The sequence below is a fragment of the Quercus suber genome, unplaced genomic scaffold (genome assembly GCF_002906115.3).
Source record: "Quercus suber isolate HL8 unplaced genomic scaffold, Cork oak 2.0 scaffold_109, whole genome shotgun sequence".
NCBI classification, from domain to species: Eukaryota; Viridiplantae; Streptophyta; class Magnoliopsida; order Fagales; family Fagaceae; genus Quercus; species Quercus suber.
Window position 1 is genome coordinate 1,029,762 of NW_027069574.1, and position 20,458 is coordinate 1,050,219.

Sequence of the window (20,458 nt, forward strand, 5' to 3'; positions counted from 1 at the left end):
AACAATACATATAAAAATATGATATTATACGTAGTTAATTGCTCCTCAAATTCAGGAGCTTGTTTACAAATACATTATCGTAGCTTGGCTCATTTAGTAGTCAAGCTTAAACTTGGACTTGAGTTTGACTTGTTTACTATATAAACAAGCATTTTCTTGGGTAGAGTTCAAGCTATTCATAAATAGATTGGTTCATTTGCAACCCTAGTTATATATAGTTACTGTCATACTAAAAACAATTGAATATACCAATTGATTACTGGATTACCTACTGAACACCCTGTTACAACATATGCCTGGCTAATTCATATCACATTCAAAACAATAATCGGACGAAGAGAGGCTACAAATGCTACCCTGATGAAAGAAACTGTTCCAAAATGTGATCTTATATGGTAGATTTAGCCATGATGCTAAGCCAAGAAACCATTATCTAAAGCTCCTTTTATTTCACTCCAGCCTTCTGCTTTGAAGCCGAAATGAACTTTCTTTATCCTCAGCTGACATTTCCTCTGCTGAACAATCTCCGACACCCCATTCTGCCCCACGTAAGCAGTACTTGTCCTGAATTTCTTGGCGATTCCTGAAAATTTTCTAAATATGAATCCATTACAATCAAAGTTCTCAAACCTAATAATAAAGGAGACATTCAATTCAGTGAGTATGTCACGCCCCAACTTATTATTGGCATAATATTGTCCTCTTTGAAATTGACACATAGCCATCCCTCAAGGTTTTAAAAGGCCTCATGCCTATTAGGGTCCATGTGATTATTGTCCTCAAAATGAAATGCCTTGGACTCTTATTAGTATGAGGCCTTTTAAAACCTTGAGGGCTGAGGCTGTGTCATTCCCAAAGAGAACAATATCATTCCAATGATGAATTAGGGCATGACAGAGTACTATGCATTTGGACACCAATAAGATAACTCCAATTTCAGAAATAAGTACTCTAGCATTTTTTCAATCAGTATGTTACTTATATAGCCCTTGAACTCATGATCTCGCTGTCCATCTATTCTGGCAGAAAATGCCATTTGAGCTAAAACTCAATGGCAAGAAAATTAGCATCTTTTATGTGCAAGAGACACACATAGATCCCTATTAATCAGTTGGAAAGTCATACTTTCCCAAAGGTAACTGGAGCCTGGAGTAAGTCCCTTAATACATAGCTCAGAGACTGAAATCAAACCTAATTCTAGCTCCTTTAACTAAATATTATTTTTTCTTAGGTAATTAACTTCAATAAATTTTTTACTACCTGCATTACATATATGATATTCTAAAACAAGTTACCTTGCTGTACAATCCTGGGTGTGTAAGTCAGAAGTTGTTTGGCACTCACTTTAATGCTAAAATTGATAATTGACCAGAAACTTACTTTTCTTTCTTCAACTTGGATTTCTCAAGGTATTCCTTGAGCAGAGGAGATGGTTTGTATTTGTCATCAAGTTCTGCACACCTCTTCTGGTTTTCTTCTGTAAAAGAATGCCAGTGTGAAGCCATTTGACATACTAAGCATGAACTGAGTGTTAGCATAATGATAATCATTAGTGAGTATCAAACCGTTGAAGCGATTGAGAAATTCAATTTCGGGCAACTTAGGTCCAGGAACTGATTCTATTCCAGGGAATCCAGACAGAAATTCAGCTTTGGCCGCAGAATTCAAAGCACAAACAATCAGTTCTATTATGGATTTGCATTTTGTTAATCAGATTTCAGTCAAAAAGATCCAAAATCTTAGTTTTTGCTTTGCCTTTTAATGTATGTCCCCACATATGGGTAAACAACAAACCAAAATATAGAACAACATAGCATGAATAATTTTCATCAGAATGCATGCCTAGAGAGGATATTCAACCACGTAAGCTCAACTGGCAAAAGTTTACAATTAGTACTTACTTGACTTGCATATGGCTCTAACTGTGTAGTCTAGCAGATTACCATGGAATCTGATTAGTGAACTAGTTGAATTTCTCCACTGCTAAGTGAAGTTTCCTACTAAAAATTGTCGATTAACTGTGTAGTCTTGCATATAAAAATTGTTGTTATTTTTATCTAAAAATTAGTGATAAAGAAATAGTTGATAAGAACAAATGAGAAGTTGTTTTTCTCTATAAATTTGTGGAAGTGTGAATATAATAACCCACTTGATCTCTTATCGAAAAAAGATGATAAGTACTCACAGAAATCTTACAGGAAAAAAAAAAAAAAAAAAAAAAAAAACACCACTGCAACTCAAATAGTATTTACTCTTATCTCTCTCGTTTAATTTTAGGTATCTATTTTTTAATTTTTTATAGAGTCCTATATCTAGTTCTGATGTATTCTCTAAGCTACGGAGGATTTGTATTGTATTCAGCCCAACGTGGGCTATGATAACTTGATAAGTGAACAATTCAACCAACAAACTACAGTTATAAAAAAAAATACTGAAACAAAAATTTTGGGATAAGATAACAACTAATCCAACTCCCAGGCCCACACGTACGAGCTCTTTTGCTTATACACTTATCTGGTTTTTCCATCCATATATAAGCAATCCATGCACGTTACAAACCCCAGTTAACAACACAGATCTGAGCCAGTTGACAACCCTGATCTGAGAGTGAGAAAGTGGATGAAATATTTGGTCCCATACTTGAATCTGTCAGTTCTCTAAACTTGCAGACATAGCAATGGACAGTTATGCTCTTACAGCCTCTGAAATAATCAATTTGGTTCTGTGTGGGGTCATTTTTTTACTCTATTCTATATTAAGAGAACAACCAAGCAATGTAAGAGTCTACTTTAGAGGGAGACTTGCTTCAAGGTGCTGGACATTTGAGGGTTTGTTCCCTCACGTAGTTGGATAGTTGATGCATTTGCAGCAAATGAAAAAGAACTGTTGCGCATGGGTGGCATGGATGCTTTGGTTTTTCACAGGATAATTGTTTTCAGGTAATTACTAACTGTTATTGAAGGATGATAGCTGTGTCTATATTTAATGTAATAAAGATTATAATTGCTTTTATTTTGGTCAATGGCTTGGCATGGTTATTGTATTTTTTTTTTTTGGCTGATAATTTACTCTGAATATCTCTATTGGAATTATAAGAGTTGATTCATCTTTTTTTTTTTTTTTTTTTTAATATTATTTTTTATTTATTTATTTTTAAATCTTTTATGGTTGGATGATGTTTCTAGTCGATCAGTTCCCTATGCTTTCACATATGGTCATCCTTTATTGCTTTTGGTAAATATGTTATAAATTTGTGAAGTTTTAAAAATAGGGGTGACTCTTAATAAGAACATAGGTCATTGAAAGGATCTTGGAGACCCACTAAAGCAGATCTTTAAGAAAATGAATTCCTATTCGAAGAGTGCATAACCGCATGGATAAGCTCACACTAACCTGTCAATATGGGATCCAATTCAGGATTTTCCTTGGGAGGTATCAAGAAGGAATTGGAATGGAATAATATCTATTCATACATATACAAAAGAAAAGGTTCTCTATTGATTCAAGGTAGAGCCACTCAAGATGGATTGATTATATGCAAAAGAGAGTAATTAATGCACTGATTAGGAAGACTAATTTGATTTAGGTGAACTAAACGGAAAAAAAGGAAAACCTAAAATAGCACAAGAGAAAGACATCTTAATTAAGGTGATTGTGAAAATGATAGTGATATCCTAAAATAGCACAAGTAGAAGTAGTAAAAAAGATTATATGCAAAAAAGAGTAATTAATGCACCGGTTAGGAAGGCTAATTTGATTTAGGTGAACAAGGAAAACCTAAAATAGCACAAGAGAAAGACATGTTAATTAAGGAGATGATAGAGACTTTGAATATGATAGAATCCTAAAACAGCACAAGTAGAAGTAATAAAAGAGAAAAACATGTTATTTAAGGAGATGGTAGAAACTATGATTTTGGATATAATAATTACAAGAAACCTCAATTGTGATTAGTTCTTTTGGAGTATAGTGCATTGATTAGAGCTTTTCCTTAGGTTGTTCCAAATTCCTTTTTTTTTTCGTTCATTTAAAATTTTCATTTTGTTGTGGCCCACTTTCATATTACACTTGTGGAAGTTTTCTCTTGATGCAGTGAAAATGCACTTTGCAATTTAAGCACACGTATTAATATATCCTTTAGCAAAATATGTTTCATAGTTTCCTTTCCATCTCATTTACATATTTGTAGAAAAAAATTTACTGCTGGTTTTTCAAGTTCTTACGGGTGCCATTTAAATTTTCTTTGCAGTATCAAAATTTTTGCCGTTGTTACTGTCTTTGGCGGTATTCTAGTGTTTCAAGTGAATTATTTTGATCAACTAAATTGTCATGACCGTTCTCTGAAAGTATTTACCATCGAGAATGTTAAAGAAGGTTCAAGATGGTACGTTGACATATACTGTTGATGATTAGATAATTTAAAATGCTTATTTTTTATATTTATTTTTTTGGATTGTGCCTTTTCAGGCTCTGGACTTATTGTCTTGGATTATACATTATCACTTGCTCAGCTTGCATTCTCCTTTACATTGTAAGTATGTAATTTTTATATTTTGTTTTTATAGAGTATGTAAATTTATATGCATATTCCATTATTGTATAGCTTATCTTTTGTTCAAAGTTTCTTATAGAAACTTTTTCTACATATTCTAGGAGTATAAGAACATTGCAAAGATTAGGCGAGCACATCTTACTGGATCACCAACAAATCCAAGTCATTTTACAGTTCTTGTCCATGCTATTCCTTGGTCTTCAGAAGAATCATACAGTGATTCTGTGAAAAAGAATTTCACAAATTATTACTTGTCACACCAAATGGTGTACCAACCGGAAAGAATTGAGAAATCAATGGTGCGCATCTGTCTTTAATTCACAATTTGTTGTTTATATTCAGCTATACACTTCTAAATCTTTTGCATGTCTGTCAATTGATTTTCTTATGGCTTATTCTTTATTTAATAAATATGAAGCAGTATGACTTTCCTTCAGTATGAGAGCACAATTAATTGTGGCTAATGTTCTAGAAATTTCAGAAATATTATGATTCATTATTTCATGTGGACCTAATTAACATTGTAATTTGGACCCTGAATTTTGTGTTGTACTGATTACCAAATGATTAGCAGATGATGCAATGTGATCGTAGTGAACAGCAATTCCTCATTCCTACCATTTGCATTGGTTAATTATTTTATTTTATTCAAAGTTATACTATGAAATTGAAAGTTATCTCCTGCAATTTATATCTTTTTGCCTTGTCTTTGCCTTTCAAGGCCATTTTCTTCATACATTGCTTGGTACTTGCTTCATTGCACAAGACTAATTGCCATAGACTTGATTCTCACACACATAACATATCTTTTTTCAAATCTACTCTTATGCCATAAAATATGGAAAATTTTAAAATACCAAATGTGGATATGTATGTGAAATAATGGATGAACTAGTATATATAAAAGCATGTCTTACCTAGATATTATCTCTGACTATTCACAGAAGGTTTTTATGGCAACTCCAGTTGTTTTTTTAATTCAATGTAATTTAGTCCACTAATTAATTTGAAAATATTGTCTACTAGTGTATATTTAAGATTCGGCCATATGGCTTTTTTCTCATGAATGGCGCATCTGCTTTTGTTTCTTTCAAGACTCAGGATGGTGCATCTGCTTTTGTTTCTTTCAAGACTCGTTATGCTGCTGCTGCTGCTAGACATGTGCGTCTATCTTCAAATCCTATGTTATGGGTGACAAAAATGGCTCCAGAACCACAAGATGTAGATTGGTCAAACCTTGATAGACCATTCAGACAATTTTGGACCCGTAAGATGGGAACACTTGTGGCTACTATTGCCTTCATTTTTGTGTTTCTTTATCCTATGGCATTTGTTCAAGTTTTGACTCAGCTAGATGAGCTTGAAAAAACATATCTAGTACAAAAGGCATTTCCTTTTTTGGGAGAACTTCTAAAGATGTAAGTATTGTGATGATAGAGTTGTGTTGTGTTATGTGTGTGTTATTTTTGTAATTATGTTAGGTAAGTTCTCCGTGGCTTATTCTTAATAAAATAAACATGCATGTTTTTATAAATATAAGTATACATGGTATTTAGTCTTACTTAATTCCCTCATGTTATTCACATTTGCTTATAAAAGATATAAATGCTTTTGTTTAAACTGCATAGATATTAGATGAAGTTATTAATCATCCATCCCCTTTACTTACTAGCCTCAAGCTTAAATTTGGTCTTGAATTTTGAATTTTAAATAGTTTTCTAGGTTAATACTATCTAGATCGTAGCAATGTATGAAAAAGTTCAATTCCAATTACAACTTAATTACCCCAAGTTTAACACTGTCTAGAGTAGCTTTATTACAATTACAACTTAATTATCAAATTAAAGTTTCAAATAATAAACTCAGGCTTACACAATATGTTTGCTATGAAATCTAAATAATTGTATCTTCTTTTAACGTTGTTTAATTTATAAATGATTTTGATTAACTTATGCATTGCATGGGCATAGTGCTGATTTACAAGTAAATTTATTATGTGCCTTGATGCAGGAAATATATGAGCCAACTGGTAACAGCTTACCTTCCAAGTCTAATTTTGAATTTAGCTCTATATGCCGTTCCACCAACTATGATGCTATTTTCAAGACTAGAGGGGTATATTTCTCTTAGTGGGAGGCAAATGAACGCATGCTGCAAAGTCTTGTACTTCACAATTTGGAATGTCTTTTTTGTCAGTGTTTTTGTAAGGTTTGTTATTGGTTATTATATCAACCAATGGAGTGCTTCTTCTAATGTGTAAGACATAGTTGCAGAACTTGCCATAGCAGTTCTGAGACAGGTTTTGTTCTTTGATTCTTATTTAAGTTTATTATTTACCTTTTTCTAGCTATGCTACTTTATGCAAACTGTTTTATATAATTTTGAGTGGGTTTTGAGCAATATTAATTTCCAATTATTGATTGTACCAAGGCTTTAAAATGAAGAGTTCTATTTGTGAAAATAATCCCTCATGATGAATGTTTCACATTTTAAATTCATTATCTAGTTTCCAAATTCTCATGAAAAGAAATATTTTTCCAGTTTTCCTTTATTTCTTCAGGCAAATATAGAAATTTTGACATCATATTTTCATCATGATTGTGGTTTACAAATTGTTGCAGGTTGGTTTCTTCACAACCTTTGTTTTAATGTATGGTTGGATAAGTTTGGCATGTGAAGCGATACAAATCTCTGCACTTTTTCGCAACCTGGGTAAAAGATTCATACAAAGAATCAGGGATGATTCCTCTAATGAAACCTTGTCTTTCCAGTACCATAAAGAAGTCCCACGACTCCTCTTGTTCGGATTCCTTGGATTCATATGTTCTATCTTGGCACCCTCAATATTGGCCTTTGTGTGGGCTTACTTTATGCTTGCTTACTTTGTGTATCGAAATCAGGTAAGTGCTCTCATTAGTGATTTGTCCCTCTTTACCTTGTTTGTTAATGTGGCTTTGGCATGTCTATTTCTTTGCCAAGTTCTTTAATTAGTGATTTGATTGTATTTTGTCAATGGTGAGCTTGTTCTTCCATTTCCATTGTAGTTATCAAATGTGTTTAAATAAGGCATTCATTACAGTGTGTTCTTCAATTTTCCATCATAGATACAAAATATGTTTGAACAATGCATTCAGTTGAGTTGTAAGCTGGTGGTATTTCCTTTTTTTTTTTTATCCAACCACCAATTAGATTTTGATATTATGTTTCACTCTTCCAATACTTGATCTCAGTTCTCTTGAACTTGGTAATAGGTTTATTGCTAGAAACTCCTTTCTTGGCACCCTCAATCTTAGTAGTACATTTTGAAATAATTAGAAGGGCCAAAATTAAGGCTTGAAAAGAAGCACCTAGCTTAGGGAATTTCCTGCTTGGGGGCTGCCATCACAATGCAAGGGTGGTGGAATGATTCTTAGGTGATGGGAAATTGATTTATTACGGATTTTAACATTTTAATGCATAAATTTTGTTAAACAGCAATCCGAGTACTATTTGCAGAGAAGAATAGCACAATGATAAATTAAGACTAAAATAAGAGAGAGAGAGAGAGAGAGAGAGAGAGAGAGAGAGAGAGAGAGAGTGCACATTCTAGGAAAAAATTCATTTTTAAATTCTAAGGTTTTTATGTGTCTGAGTTATTCGACACCTCGACCACAATGACCTTAATTAAAGAGTTTGATAAACTTAGTAAGAAAGCTGATGTGAAATCAAAATCAGACTCAATGCTAGCAAAATAAAAATTACGTAATAATCCTATTAACTTAAGGACCGAGAAAGCACACTTTGGACTACTAGACACACCTTTTAGTTTTTACCATGCAGAATTCGATTTCATTGGGCATTGCATGCAGCCCCGCAAATAAATATTCTAGACTTCCAAAATTTAATGCACATACAAACTGCAACTAAGCTCCTTTTCCATGGCTGCACTATAAAGTTGTAGAAGCTCCTTATATATTTTAAAAAAAAAAAAATCAGTTCCCTTTTTTAATACATTAAGTTTTTGCTTATCTTCATGATTGATGATGCCGCTGCTATTAGCTTTTGTGGCAATGAAGGGATTAATAATACGATTGAATTGTTGAGATTATCAAATTGAATAACAGAGTTTTTCTGGTACCACCTAGATGTTCGTATGTCTCTTTTTTGGCGTATATTTTATTGTACAAGGCAACATATTCGGGAAACACAACTTTGGTACCATAGGTTGGTAGAGTAGTTGTATCTAGTTATTAGCAGTCTGCATCTGTTTGCTCTTAGTTTAGTGTCTTCTTGAAAAAGGTTGTACCATTGTACAAAGCTCCTCCTTCTACAGGTTCTAAGATGGTTATGCAACCCGAATTTCAGAGAGGTCGGTTTCTAGACTTAAAACGAGTGACATTTAGGCAGAGTGCACTTGCCATTCCACCAAGTTCTGAACTCTTTAGTTTATTCATATAGGTCAGTAAAATACATGAGAGAGAGACCAATTGTAGAAATTTAAGTCTGGACAATCGCCAATGGTGGCATGAGCTCTAAAATGTACCAAACATAGAAATTGAAAAAGTTTAATGTAAAATTGGTGCTAAGTTGGAGCACATTTTGGTTGGAGTTTATAAAATAAATGTTTAGGGATATGATACATGCCAATCCTTTCGTCCATATGTGAACTACAGGACTGTAATCTCTTAGTGCTGATTCTTGATAATTGATCCTTGATCCTTGTAAGATTATGGCTTCTTTATTTTCTGATAAATAGCATATGATAATTGATAGGCAATGGATTTGGTGTTCTTGTAGAATATATATAACCTATAAGTAGCGTGTGTCTAAGTATTGCATTTGCTTTTATTTTTATGCTTCTACCAGAAAGTGACTCCATATGTTAGTTGTTAAAAGGATATGTTAATTGATGAGGTGACATGATAGGATTGAATAACGGAGAAGAATACATGTGGTTGACCCTAATTAGTTTTCATAGCCAACCTTTAAATTTTGGGACTAAGACTTTGTTCTTGTTATTATTATTATTATTATTATTATTATTATTATTTTTTTTTTTTTCACTAAAGAAATTGATCTATTCTCACCATTTGGATGTTATTATTATTATTATTATTATTATTATTATTATTTTTTTTTTTTTCACTAAAGAAATTGATCTATTCTCACCATTTGGTATTTTGTGATTTGTTCTCTTGCTCTATTAAGGAATGCATTTTACAATATTCAAATGTATATTTCAGATAGTCAACGTATATACTTCAAAACATGATACTGGAGGACAGTTTTGGCCGCTTGTTCACAACACAACAATCTTTTCATTGATAATAACACAAATAACCACTCTTGGGGCTTTCGGAATTAAACGATCACCAGTGGCTTCAGGTTTCACCATTCCGTTGATTATCTGCACTCTTATAGTCAACGAGTATTGTAGGCGGCGATTTCTCCCAATATTTAAGAACAATGATGCACAGGTAGCAATTTAAAATGGACTCCCTCTCTTTCTCCATACACACACACACACACTCATTCTTAGCCTGATGGTTGGGTTTTTACAGATTCTTAATGAGATGGATATGAAAGATGAGCAGAGTGGAAAAGTGGAACAGATTCATCAACTTTTGATATCGGCTTATCATAAAAAATAATGCATTCTAAGCAACTTTGTTATGATTTCATTTCGAAGTTATATAGTTGTGATGCTGACAGATGATGATAAGAGGTTTGTAGCTGAAGGGGGAAGCGATTCAGGATGAAGTCATTATCAGCATGAGAGGCTTTATCTGCATTTGTTATTCCAGACTTTATCAAATAAAAGTACTTCTTACTTGTTAGGAAGGCTAGCAGAATTATTTAGAGATTATTTTTAAATGTCTATATGAGTTTGTTTAGGAGTCCTTTTCAGTTCTTTTAGGCTTGTTTTATCCTTATGTCTGTTGAATTCGTTGAGCAGCACTGAATTTAATCAGTGGGCAGTGAATAATAAGAACAACTAGTATTACAACCCAAATTCTGTCTCTTTTCTCTATTTCTCATAGATTAGTCACCTTGAATCGACTAAACCATCACTTAAATTTTCAAAAACATATCAGTTACACTAAGCTATGTTCTTTTTGTAAATTGTTAGAATGGCTTGAATTGTCAAATAATGTGGCTTGAATTGTCAAGATTGGTGGCTTAACAATTAAGCATCAAACTATCAAGAAGTTGCAAGAAGATTCCATAGCCGAAATTATTGACTTCTTGGTTGATAGAAGTCTTGCATTCACATTGGTCTAGAACACTTGAGATCTAGCCGAAATATATGACTTTCTTGCATTCATGAATTGTCTAGAAAAGGCAAGGAGATACAAGCTAGCCGAAAAGTATGACTTGATTAGCAAAGTCAAAGATATACAATTCATTGTATGAAAGCTTGCTTGAAGAAAGACAACATTCATGCATTGGATGTTTCATGAATTGCTTAGCCACCATTGTTGACTTCCTTAACAATAGAAGTCTCTAGTGTGCTCTAGAGGTGGAGATTTCGGCTAAACCTTGGCTATAAATACAATATGTGTGGAGCAAATGAAAGCATGCAAGGGTGAGCTAGGGAGATAGCAAATAACTTCTTCTGTGTGTGTGCACCAGAGCTAGGAAGTTGGGTCTTGCAATTTTGCCTAAATACAAAAGGGTGTTCTCTATTTGTTTGTGAAAGAACCAAGGGTGTATTTGGGGTTTGGGTTTGTGTGAGAGTGCTTACAAGTCATTGTTGTAATCTCCAAACTATAGTGAAAATTTATTCCGTCGCCTCCCGTGGACATAGGCATATTGCCGAACTACGTAAATTCCTTGTGTCATATTATCTTCTCTCTCTCTTCTTTAACCTTGTGTAAACAGGTTTAATTCACCCAATACGCGCACAACATAAATTAACAGAGCTTTCTTTGCGCAATTATTAGTTGCATGTGAGCTGATATCATTCTAATTCTTTGTCAAGATCACGGGCAAAAATTGATTTGAGTTGAGAATGTACAAATGTTGTACATCAAATTGGAGTTGAGAAATTGTCATCAAATTACCTTACCAATCTCTCTCTCTCAATTTTGCACATTTGTATCTTTTTTTTTTTCTTTTCTTTTTTAATTGTCCATTGTCCTTTACTTGTTGTCTTTTACTACAAGTAAAGGAAGAATTAATGGGTTTTTCTCTATTCGAGGCGACTTAGGGTGTATTTGGTAATTGATTTTTTTTCCTATTTTCTATTTTCAAAAATAGTTTTCTATTTTTAAGACTAGAAAACTTGTTTGATAACTCAAAATGAATAGGAAAAAAAAAGTTTTCTATTTTTAAAAGTACTTTTTCAGTTTTTTTTTTTTTCCAACTAGTCAAACATGTTTTTGATTTTGAAAATACATTAATTTTTTTTTCTTTCTATTCTCAAAACAAGTTTTAGAAAACAAAAAACAAAAATTATTACTAAACATAACCTTAGTTTTTTACAAAAACGACCATGTTTTGACATCCTTACTCAACCATTTTAGAACCGATTGAATCATTTTGGTTCCTGGTTTTCATCGTTGAAATGGCAATTTCCAACTTTTGTTGCTTTTTTTAGAATTTCCGATTATTAAAGAAAACTAAATTGGATTATGATTCAGTTTGTTTTAAAACCATGGGGAAAATGATCTCTTTTTCTCTCTCCTTCCTATGTCCCTATGTCAATCCTCTTTTCCTAGCCTACTAGCTCCTAAAAGATTCAGAATATGGCTTTTTGGAAAATTTCGTGTGTGTTTATAAGCTTTTTTTTTTTTGTTTTTGTTTTTGTTTTTGTTTTTTAGCTTTTACGTACAGCTTTTTAAAATCTTTTTTTTTTCTTCTAATTTTTCTCATTTTTCAAATTACAAGTATACTCTAAAATAGTTCTACTTATTTTCTTACATTGATAATTAATCAGCCTATCTAAACCATTATGAAATCCAAACCATTATGAAATCCAACCTTCAAAAAGAATTTTATACCCAAATGAGGCCTTGAACAAAGCTTGCCTCGAGACAACATGTTTAGCCACATAGGTTACACTTTAGGCCTGTGAACAAATTAAGTTGAGCCGAGTATTAAAAATTCAAGTTTGTTCATTTAATTTTATTTCGCATATGAGTCGAGCTCGAACTCATCCCTAACAAGATTACACATTCAATCTTGATTCATTTTATTGTCAAACATGCTCGTGCTTGTTCACAAGTTACTTGCATAACTTTTTTTTTTCCTATATTGATGTTATGGAAGTTACAAGAAAGCAAACACGTTGCTTTTGGACTGGAAAAAGAAACTAAACACGTTAGCTTCTGAATGAAAACTTCGAATCCATGAGGGTCCCTTGAATCCACAATGTGATAGGTCCTAGAATCTACCAGAGAGAAATAGACAAAGTCTGTAGTTTATAAATCTGAAAATTGAATTACCTTGAAGGCTACAATATGTTTAAATAGTAAAAGAAACCCTAGGGCGGCTAGGGAAACGCCCAGAAACCTTAATTCGCGCTAATCACGTAATTAGGTGGCAAAATAGTGATTTTTGCCAAAAATAGAAAAATTGAGATGATTGCGGAAATTGAAAATACTGTCTCTAAGAGACGTTTCAAAATAGATAGGGCCTTATTCTGACTTTTAAACTAAAATTTATTAAAGAAAAACAAATATTACAATAAATAGCAAAAACACTGTTTTCAAGGCCTTAACAAAGGAATTTGCCTAAATTTAGGCGATGCTCATGACAATTGACATGAGTTTGGATTAGAATGCTATTTCCCTTCAACTTGCCAAATTTCATGCAATTCCAACACTTTCGGCCCGATGGCCTCTAATAGCACCCCCTTTGATCTTACATTGTAACTTCTAGCGCCCTTGCTACTCTAAGAAAGCATGTGCTTGACTTTGTTCTACATCATATATATAGTAAAATCATGACTAAAATTTTTTAACCCTTCGTAAATTTATGAATTTTTACTACGAAGAGATTGTATATATTATAAATAAACTACAAATAATAATTTGATATCATATAAACGTATTTACAAACTTATACAATCCTCAAGTCAATATAAGTAATTTTTTAGATAAGTATATATATAAAATTATAATATTGTATATAGTTAAGCAAGCCTCAAATTCATGAGCTTGTTCACAAATATATTATCATGTTTGAGCTTGGCTAGTTCAGTAGTTGAACCTAAACTTGGGCTTGAGTTTGACTTGTTTACTAAATAAACGGATATAAACAAACCTTTTGTTGAGTTGAGCTTGAGCTATTCATAAATAGTTTGGTTCATTTATAACCTAGTCTATATATTACTAAAAGCTGAAGCGTAGCGTTTAATGTTGCTACACTCCAGTGAAGCCACGTCAGCACCATGTCATCATTTATTTTTTTTTTTTTTTTTGTTTTATCGATTGCCATTTATTGAGTCTCTTTTTAAATTCAAGTATTACTTTATCTCCATATTTATCGCGTGTCTCTCCATTAACCCATAACCCATACTCTTGAGATGTTGCTATTATATGGAATTCTTATAGTCGCCAATACTTTATCTCCATATCTACCGTGTGTCTCTCCATATCTACCATGTGTCTCTCCATTAACCCAGACTCTTGAAATGCCGCTATTATATGGAATTCTTATAGTCACTAATACTTTATCTCCACATCTATCATTTGTCTTTCCATTAACCCAGACTCTTGAGATGCCGCTATTATATGGAATTTTTATAGTCACCGATAGATTGCAATCTCCTCACCTCCTCACCTCTCATTTTTTTTCTATAAATTTTCAATTGTTCTCTATTTACAAATTGATCGGTATGGCCTTCAATGCGATAGTTTCTTGAGTGTTTTTTCCGTTCTTTTGGTCATGGCTCAAGTTTGTCTACCAAAACCCAATCAAGTGAGCGCAAGAGATAGATAATGACTCTAGAGCTTGCAAACGAAACTAAAGCAGATGAGAGGTGAACATTGGTAGCCCAAGTCCAAAGGGTATAAACTGAAAATGAGTTCTGCTACTTGTATTATTTTTTTTTTCTTTTTTAATTCCCATCTCATTATTAGGAAAAAAAAACGTAGTTCAATTTTGAGTTTTCATTATGAATGAGATTGAGTTTTCAATTTTGATCATGTTTGTTATAAATTGTTTTATGGTTGCCATTCTCTAGAATGTAGGAATGTTACTCTCAATATGTTTGTTCAATGTGATGTTTTTATTTTGGTCTTTGTTTTATAGTAAGAGCGTTATTCATTTTCATCAAAGAGAAATTGTTATTGTTCTCTTTTTCCCATCGTCTTATATGCTAAACTAAATTTCATTTTTATCTTTGTTTTGTTTGTTAATTCCTCGACAGATGTCAAAGATCAAGACTCGCAATCATTGGAGGCTTTTTAATCTATTAAAGGTCATACTAATCAATTGGTAACCATTCTTTTCTTAGAATATTTTGAAGGAAAGAGGAATAAAATTGTTGCTTTTCTTGGGTGGTGCTTGATAATTTGCTTTTTATGGTTCAATACACAGCTATATTAGATTTCATTTCCTTATACTAATAATTTGTTTTTTATTGTTTAATTTGACTATTTGGTGTCCCAGAAATTGTGGGAAAATGGAAAAGAAAAGAGAGTAAAGTTTGAATCTTATTTATTTTTTATTTTTATTTTTATTTTTTTGTGTATGGAACTTGGGATGTCATAGTTTAAATTTTTTTATCTTAATATTTTAAAGGAAACACTAATTCTTCAAAGTACATTAGCTTAAGTAGATTGTTGTATTGTGGCTAGAATTTTTGTGTTTGGGACCTAAGTTGGCTTATTTGGTTGACGAATAATTTTGGGGATTATTTAGCTTATGAGAAATTTTTTGGTATTTTAGGAGTGAGGAAATTCAAAGAATTGAATTATTTTAAATTCCATTAGTACCTAGCTTTATGCTAACTGTTGTGAGGATAGAAAAATTAATTGGTTCTTGATTTTTGAATACCTATCTTTAATACTATGTACATGAACAATAATTGGATTTTTAGTTTTAGATTTTGAATTATGCTATTTTTTCAACAACTTGATTTTCTTTTTTTGAATATCTAGAATACTATGTACATGAGTTTTAGACAAATCTTAACAATACTATTTCTTTTGGATTTTACTATTTTTTTCCTTATTAAACACAATATGATATAGTTGATGTGTTCCAATGAAGGCAGAAGCAATTGTTATTTTTGGGCATAGCAACTGATACAATCTGATAACTTCCTGTAGCCATTTGAAATTCATAACTTGGAATGTTAATAGACATCTTCTCTGAGGTAAGAACAATTGGCCGAGTTAGCAAGTTTACAATTCGTATACGCTCTATTTTGATTTTCTGTGGGAATTCAAAACAATAATAATTGAGTGATTTGTATAGGGACACATTGATAAATGTCTGTAGTAGACATGGGTGGAATCAATGGCATATTACTATTTGACAATTTGGTGGTCTTTGATGGAAATTGATATAAGTGAGGATCTATTAAATTTGATCATTTTGCTGAAGTAAGGTTTGTTTAATATGTATTTTATTTATATACCTTATTGTAAATAAGTTTTTGTACGTGATGACTCTAACCTATAAAACTTCACTTTCCTTTTTTTTTTTTTGCGGTCTTATTCTTTTTTGTTGGCAACTAACTAGATATCACTTTTGGGAATGAAGGATTTAGCAACTGGTACGAAGGTTGCACCTCAAAATTTAGAAGAATTAAAATATAATACAATCTCATCATGGGAAGAAAAATAGAAATCTAATGTTGTGTTGGCATGTCCCTCCATTATTGGTTTTCAAATATTATATCTATAAAATTAAAAAAATAAAATAAAATAAAATATAAAACCAAAATAATATAATGATATATTTGTAGAGATAGAGAGTTGGAAAATAATTTTAGAAATAGTTCAAATTTTTAGGAAAAAACTATCTTCAATAAATTTTAGAGAATAAATTATGAATTGTATCATATTACAAAATATATATTCCCACGCATCGCGTGGGTCTGCGACTAGTTATAATTATTGTCGAAACCAACCTAAGAATCAATTTAATATACCAATTGATTACTGGAATACCTACTGAACACCTTGTTACAGGCTTACAGCCTATGCCTGGCTAATTCATATTACATTCAAAACAATAAAAGGAAGAAGAAAGGTTACAAATGCTATCCTGTTGAAAGAAACTGTTCCAAAATGTGATCTTACATGGTAGATTTACCCATGATGCTAAGCCAAGAAACCATTATCTAAAGCTCCTTTTATTTCACTCCAGCCTTCTGCTTCAAAGCCGCAATGAACTTCTCTTTATCCTCAGCTGACATTCCCTCTGCTGAACAATCTCCAACACCCCATTCTGCTCCACGTAAACAGTACTTGTCCTGAGTTTCTTGGCGATTCCTGAAAATTTCCTAAATATGAGTCCATTACAATCAAAGTTTTCAAACCTAATAAAACAGGAGACATCCAACTCAATGAGTATCTCTCGCCCCAACTTATTATTGGCATGATATTGTCTCTTTGAAAGTGACACATGGCCTCATCCCTCAAGGTTTTAAAAGGCCTCATACCAATTAGGGTCCATGTGATTCCATACAAAGCATGATATTGTCCTCAAAATGAAATGCCTTGCACATTAATTGGTATGAAGCCTTTTAAAAGCTTGAGCGATGAGGCTGTGTCATTCCCAATGAGAACAATATCATTCCAATTATGAGTAAGGGCATGACAGAGTACTTATAAATTTGGACTGCAATAAGATAACTCCAATTTCAGGAATAAGTACTCAGCATTTTTTTCAATCAGTAAGTTACTTATATAGCCCTTGAACTCACGATCTCGCTGCCCATCTATTCTGGCAGAAAATACCATTTGAGCTAAAATTCAATGGCAAGAAAATTAGCATCTTTTATGTGCAAGAGATGCGCATAGATCACTATTAATCAGTTGGAAAGTCTTACTTTCCCTAAGGTAGCTGGAGCCAGGAGTAAGTCCTTTATATGCATAACTCAGAAACTGAAATCAAATCTAATTCTAGCTCCTTTAACTAAATATTCATTTTTCTTAGGTAATTAACTTCAATAAGTCAGAAGTTTGACACTCAGTTTAATGCTAAAATTGGTAATTGACCAGAAACTTACTTTTCTTTGTTCAACTTGGTTTTCTCAAGGTATTCCTTGAGCAGAGGAGATGATTTGAATTTGTCGTCAAGTTCTGCATACCTCTTCTGGTTTTCTTCTGTAAAAGAATGCCAGTATGAAGCCATTTGACATATTAAGCTTGAACTGAGTGTTAGCATAATGATAATCATTAGTGAGTATCTAACCGTTGAAGCGATTGAGAAATTCAATTTCAGGCAACTTTGGTCCAGGAACTGATTCTATTCCAGGGAATCCTGACAGAAATCCAGCTTTTGCTGCAGAATTCAAAGCACAAACAATCAGTTCTATTATGGATTTGCATTTTTTTAATCAAATTTAAGTCAAAAATATCCAAAGTCTTAGTTTTTTCTTAGCCTTTTAATGTATGTCCCCACATATGGGCAAACAACAAACCAAAATATAGAACAACATAGCATGAATAATTTCCATTAGAATGCATGCCTAGAGAGGATATTCAACCACGTAAGCTCAACTGGCAAAAGTTTACTATTAGTACTTACTTGACTTGCATATAGCTCTAACTGTGTAGTCTGGCAGACTACTGTGGAATCTGATTAGTGAACTAGTTGAATTTCTCCACTGCTTAGTAAACTTTCCAACTTTTTTTTTTCTCTCTCTTTTGGAGATTAGAAATATTGTTAAGAAGAAATTTACAATACAACTCAATCAAGCAGCATCATAGCTGCTACCCACAGCGCACTGTAACAGCAACTAGACACCTAACCAAACAAAGAGCATAAATCTAGTGATACAAAATGTTTCACAACATTTTTCACAACTATTAATATGGCCTGTTGTGATTGGTGCATAAGTGAGATTTGTAATGAGCCCATGTGAAAGTGATATTATAGGTTGTGAACTTTTTTGGTGTCTCTAGCATTGCTTAGAATCAATCAACATAACTACAAAAATAAAACCACTAGAGCAATTTGGTATCATTTAGGCTACAGCAACCAACACGCAATAATCAGAACTACCCAACCTACAGGCCACACAAGCTCAAAAAACTAACAAACCATTTAACCAAGCTTCTGTCTAACAACAGAAAGGGATATATCATACAATATACACCATTTACAACAGAGAACCCTATTCATTTTTCAAAATAGAATTTGCAGCATTTTCCTTTAGCCTCCAATCCACTGGACAAACTGCTTAGTAAACTAAATTGTTCATGTAAATGATATCGATATTAAATATTAGGGTAAAACTTAGATTAAGTAAATTATGTCCTCAAATAAATTCAAATGCATAGCTGCATGGAATAAAATTATTCTCGAAAAAAATAATATTGTTTGTGCTTCATTGATCAGTACAACCATGTGTTTGAATTTAAATGAGAAACCTAATGTACAACATCTAAGCAACTATACCTTAGTTTTGTTAAAAATATTAATACAGGCTATCAAGCTTTACGTTTCTAGTGCATACATAATATAAAACAATGTTATATTATAGGATATATTTATGTTAGAAAGTGACATGAAATAGAGCTAATGAAAGTTAGGTGGTGTATCTGATTACCTGGATTTGACCAGAGAAGAAGAACAACTGAAGCAGCCAAGGGAAGAGACTTGTGAAAAATTTGGCAAGATGGTAAAGAAGTTGAAGAAGAAGACCAAGAAGAACGAGAGGAACTTGTGAGTTTCGAAGTGCACCCAATTGGGATTTTGTTAAATTTATGGTTAGTGGGCTTCTCACTGACATTGAAGCTGGTTAATGAAAATTGAGAGAGAGGAGAGAATGAAGAGGAAACCATAGTTCTCTCTCTCACCCTCTTGCTGAAAGAGAGGGAGGGAGATAGAATTTGCAGAAACTAACAGTGGATAACAATCGGTTGGAGATGCTGTAAGAATGTTTTCTACGTGGCATGAGTTTATTGGTTACATGTTTTGTTACGATTTGCATTTGAATGGTCAAGAGTGTCTAAGACTGAAGGTCGAAGTTATTATAAAAAATAAAACATGTCAATGTATGGAGGTAGGAACTTTATAGATATAAAACAGTAAAGAGTTGTACGTGTTTCAAAGACAAGCAATCAAGCAAAAAGATATGTTGAAGTTGAACCTTGTGCTTTTTTGCATCTTTTTTGTTGGAGCTTTTTTGGTCTGAGGGCTTTATCCAATCAGGCCACAATCCACAAAATAACAAACTCACTAAAGTTTCAAGTGCAATTCTTTCACAAGAAAGCCCAAACTTTCTAGTTACAAAATACTTAAGCAGCAGCCTTTTAAGCCTTTTCAAGCCCAATCTCAAACAAGCCAACCCACTTCTCTCTCTCTATCTCAAGCTTCACTAAAAGTCTGTTCTTCACTCTTTTAGTAGCATCACAGTCGATTCCACCCTCTTTATTTTATTTTTTATTTTCTTTTTTGAGGTTCATCATCAATTCAAGAGGAGCAAACGCTACATTATTGTACTCTGAAAATAACTAATAATTTTCTATCTTTGAGACCCACAAGAAGGTTTTGTAAACTAAACTCTTAATGTATGACAAGCTTTGAAATACAAAGTTACAACTTACAAACCACAACAAAAATGTTTATAAGGATTCCTCCAGGTATCACCCATCAAATTCTCACAGATGTACACCCTTTTGACCAATGAAATGAAGATTACCATCCGTATCATATAAGGAAAAAAAAAATAACGATAGCTGTAACTTGTAAGTCTACTAATTGTCCATCATTGAAGATAACAACAAACTTAATTAAAAC

The 20,458-nt window shown here is 32.7% G+C and overlaps 1 protein-coding gene and 2 pseudogenes across 1 annotated transcript; 1 reads left to right on the plus strand and 2 right to left on the minus strand.

The window, feature by feature from the left end:
* Positions 1-360: 360 nt before the first annotated feature.
* LOC112012231 (uncharacterized) lies at positions 361-2,638 on the minus strand (annotated as a pseudogene).
* Positions 2,639-2,677: 39 nt separating this feature from the next.
* Positions 2,678-10,587, plus strand: LOC112012230 (CSC1-like protein RXW8; annotated as a pseudogene).
* Positions 10,588-16,547: 5,960 nt separating this feature from the next.
* On the minus strand, positions 16,548-19,715 carry LOC112012263 (uncharacterized). The gene is made up of 4 exons (XM_024044646.2): positions 19,266-19,715; positions 17,906-17,995; positions 17,721-17,817; positions 16,548-16,980 (listed from the first exon to the last, which is right to left on the minus strand). The coding sequence occupies exons 1-4, from the start codon at positions 19,498-19,500 to the stop codon at positions 16,842-16,844; spliced, it is 561 nt and encodes a 186-aa protein (XP_023900414.1). The 5' UTR covers positions 19,501-19,715; the 3' UTR covers positions 16,548-16,841.
* Positions 19,716-20,458: the final 743 nt, after the last annotated feature.

Bases quoted from the DNA above. Each gene is read 5' to 3' on its own strand.
- LOC112012263 (XM_024044646.2), bottom strand. From the start codon at position 19,500: ATGGTTTCCTCTTCATTCTCTCCTCTCTCTCAATTTTCATTAACCAGC. The intron at 17,996-19,265 runs GTAATCAGATAC...TGAATTCTGCAG, and splicing joins TCTTCTCTGGTCAAATCCAG to CAAAAGCTGGATTTCTGTCA. The intron at 16,981-17,720 runs GTAAGTTTCTGG...GGAAATTTTCAG, and splicing joins ACCAAGTTGAACAAAGAAAA to GAATCGCCAAGAAACTCAGG.